Below are 2,135 nucleotides of genomic sequence, written 5' to 3' on the forward strand. Positions count from 1 at the left end.
ATGGAGCGGGCGCGCGGGCCGCGGGCCGAGGCCGACGTGCCCGGGGAGGAGGAGGAGGAGGCGGGGGCGGCCATGGCTGCCGTGGTGGCGGCAGTGGGTGGCGCGGGCCCGGCCGTCCTGCAGGTGGCCGGCCTCTACCGCGGCCTGTGCGCGGTGCGCAGCCGCGCCCTGGGCCTGGGGCTCGTGTCACCCGCGCAGCTGCGCGTGTTCCCGGTGCGCCGCGGCTCGGGCCGGCCCGCGGGGGGCGCCGAAGGCAGCGGGGTCGGGAAAGAGATCGAGGCCAACCCCTTCTACGACCGCTACCGCGACAAGATCCAGCAGCTGCGCAGGTGCGGGCCCGGCCGGCGGCGGGCGGGGAGGAGGGGCGGCGCTCGGCCCGCGCTCCTGGTGTATCTGTATCTGGCGCTCTCAGCCCTTCCAGCAGCCCTGCCAGAGGATCACTGGCACTGTCCCCACTCTACAGATGGTTATCTAGGCTCAGAGAGGCTTGGTCACTTGCCTAAGATCACACAGCTAGTGTGAGAGCTGGGAGTCTCTGCGAAGCCCCAGTTGTCTTTCTGTCTGCTTTAGTTCTCAAAACGGTGAGGTCGACTCTTACGAGAGCCCTTAAGAGGCAGGCAACTCCGAGATACCTGTCCTCATTATCGAAATGGGAAAATGGAGCCTTCCAGAGAAGGGACTTGACTTGCTGGTCACCTACTGAGTCAGCTGAGCCCTGTCCTAGGACTCGGGTTCCCAGGCTTCTAGCTGAGGACCCTGACTGTAAGGAAAGGAGATTGGGTGGGGGCAGGGCATCAAAGATTAATAGTGTTACATCTGGCTCTCAGTTGAACTCTCTCATTAAGATGAGAAAACTGAGGATCAGAGAGAGTAAGAGGCCTGCCAAAGGTCACACAGCTGGTTGGGATTTGTCTGACTTGGAATCCGGGGTTCCTAACACTACCCTTCACCTTCCAGAGAGAAGGACCTGGAGATTAGAGGAGGTTGAGGTGGGTATAAGGGGGCCTTGGAGGGTCCAAAGAGTTGAACTGGGAAGAGCTGAAAGAGATCAATAGTGAAAATTGAAGGGACTTGGGAGAGAATCTGGCAGGGTGGGCAGACAGTTGTCTTAGGAAAGGAAACCTAAGACTGATACTGTAACTTCTTTGAGTTCTAGCTCATCTCTACTTCCACAGCCTTAATTTACTCTATCATCTTCACCCAGAATATTGCAGTCATCCTCTAATTCAGCGGTCCCCAACCATTTTGGCACCAGGGGCCGGTTTTGTGGAAGACAATTTTTCCACAGACTGCAGGGATGGGGCGGGGTGGGGGGGCGGGTTATGGTTTCGGGATGATTCAAGTACATTACATTTAATGTGCACTTTATTTCTATTATTATTACATTGTAATATATAGTGAAATAATTATACAACTCACCATAATGCAGAACCAGTAGGAGCCCTGAGCTTGTTTTCACTTGCCACTCACTGATAGGGTTTTGACAGGAGTCTGCAAACAATTGATTTATTATGGTCTCTGTGCAGTCAAACCTCTCTGCTAATGATACTCTGTATTTGCAGCCACTCCCCAGCGCTAGCATCAGCGCCTCAGCTCCACCTCAGATCATGAGGCATTAGATTCTCACAAGGAGCGCACAACCTAGATCCCTCGCATGCGCAGTTCACAGTAGGGTTCGCGCTCCTATGAGACTAATGCTGCCGCTCATCTGACAGGAGGCAGAACTCAGGCAGTAATGCGAGGGATGGAGAGTGGCTGTAAATACAGATGAAACTTCGCTCGCTTGCCCGCTGCTTACCTCCTGCTGTGTGGCCCAGTCCCTAACAGGCCACGGACTGGTACCGGTCCGTGGCCCGAGGGTTGGGGACCCCTGCTCTAACTAGTCTTCCTCACTTCTGGTCTTAGACACATCTACCCCCAGTCCATGTCACTGCTACTATAATGATCTTTCTTTGAAAGAATGACAGAATAAATGAATGAGTATTTTTGCTCTCCTTCAACAGCATTCAGATATACTCAAGTATTTGTCATCTTAAAAACCTTTTCTTGGGCTTCCCTGGTGGTGCAGTGGTTGAGAGTCCGTCTGCCGATGCAGGGGACACGGGTTCGTGCCCCGGTCCGGGAAGATCCCACAT

General features: G+C 54.7%; 1 protein-coding gene across 1 annotated transcript in view; it reads left to right on the plus strand.

The window, feature by feature from the left end:
- Positions 1–2,135, plus strand: part of ATPAF1 (ATP synthase mitochondrial F1 complex assembly factor 1) — a 26,221-nt gene continuing 24,086 nt past the window's right edge. The window contains exon 1 of the mRNA XM_024119597.3: positions 1–329. Coding sequence (XP_023975365.1) covers positions 1–329 — 329 coding nt within the window. The remainder of the gene's footprint in view (positions 330–2,135) is intronic.

This window comes from Physeter macrocephalus, chromosome 4 (genome assembly GCF_002837175.3).
Source record: "Physeter macrocephalus isolate SW-GA chromosome 4, ASM283717v5, whole genome shotgun sequence".
Lineage (NCBI taxonomy): Eukaryota > Metazoa > Chordata > Mammalia > Artiodactyla > Physeteridae > Physeter > Physeter macrocephalus.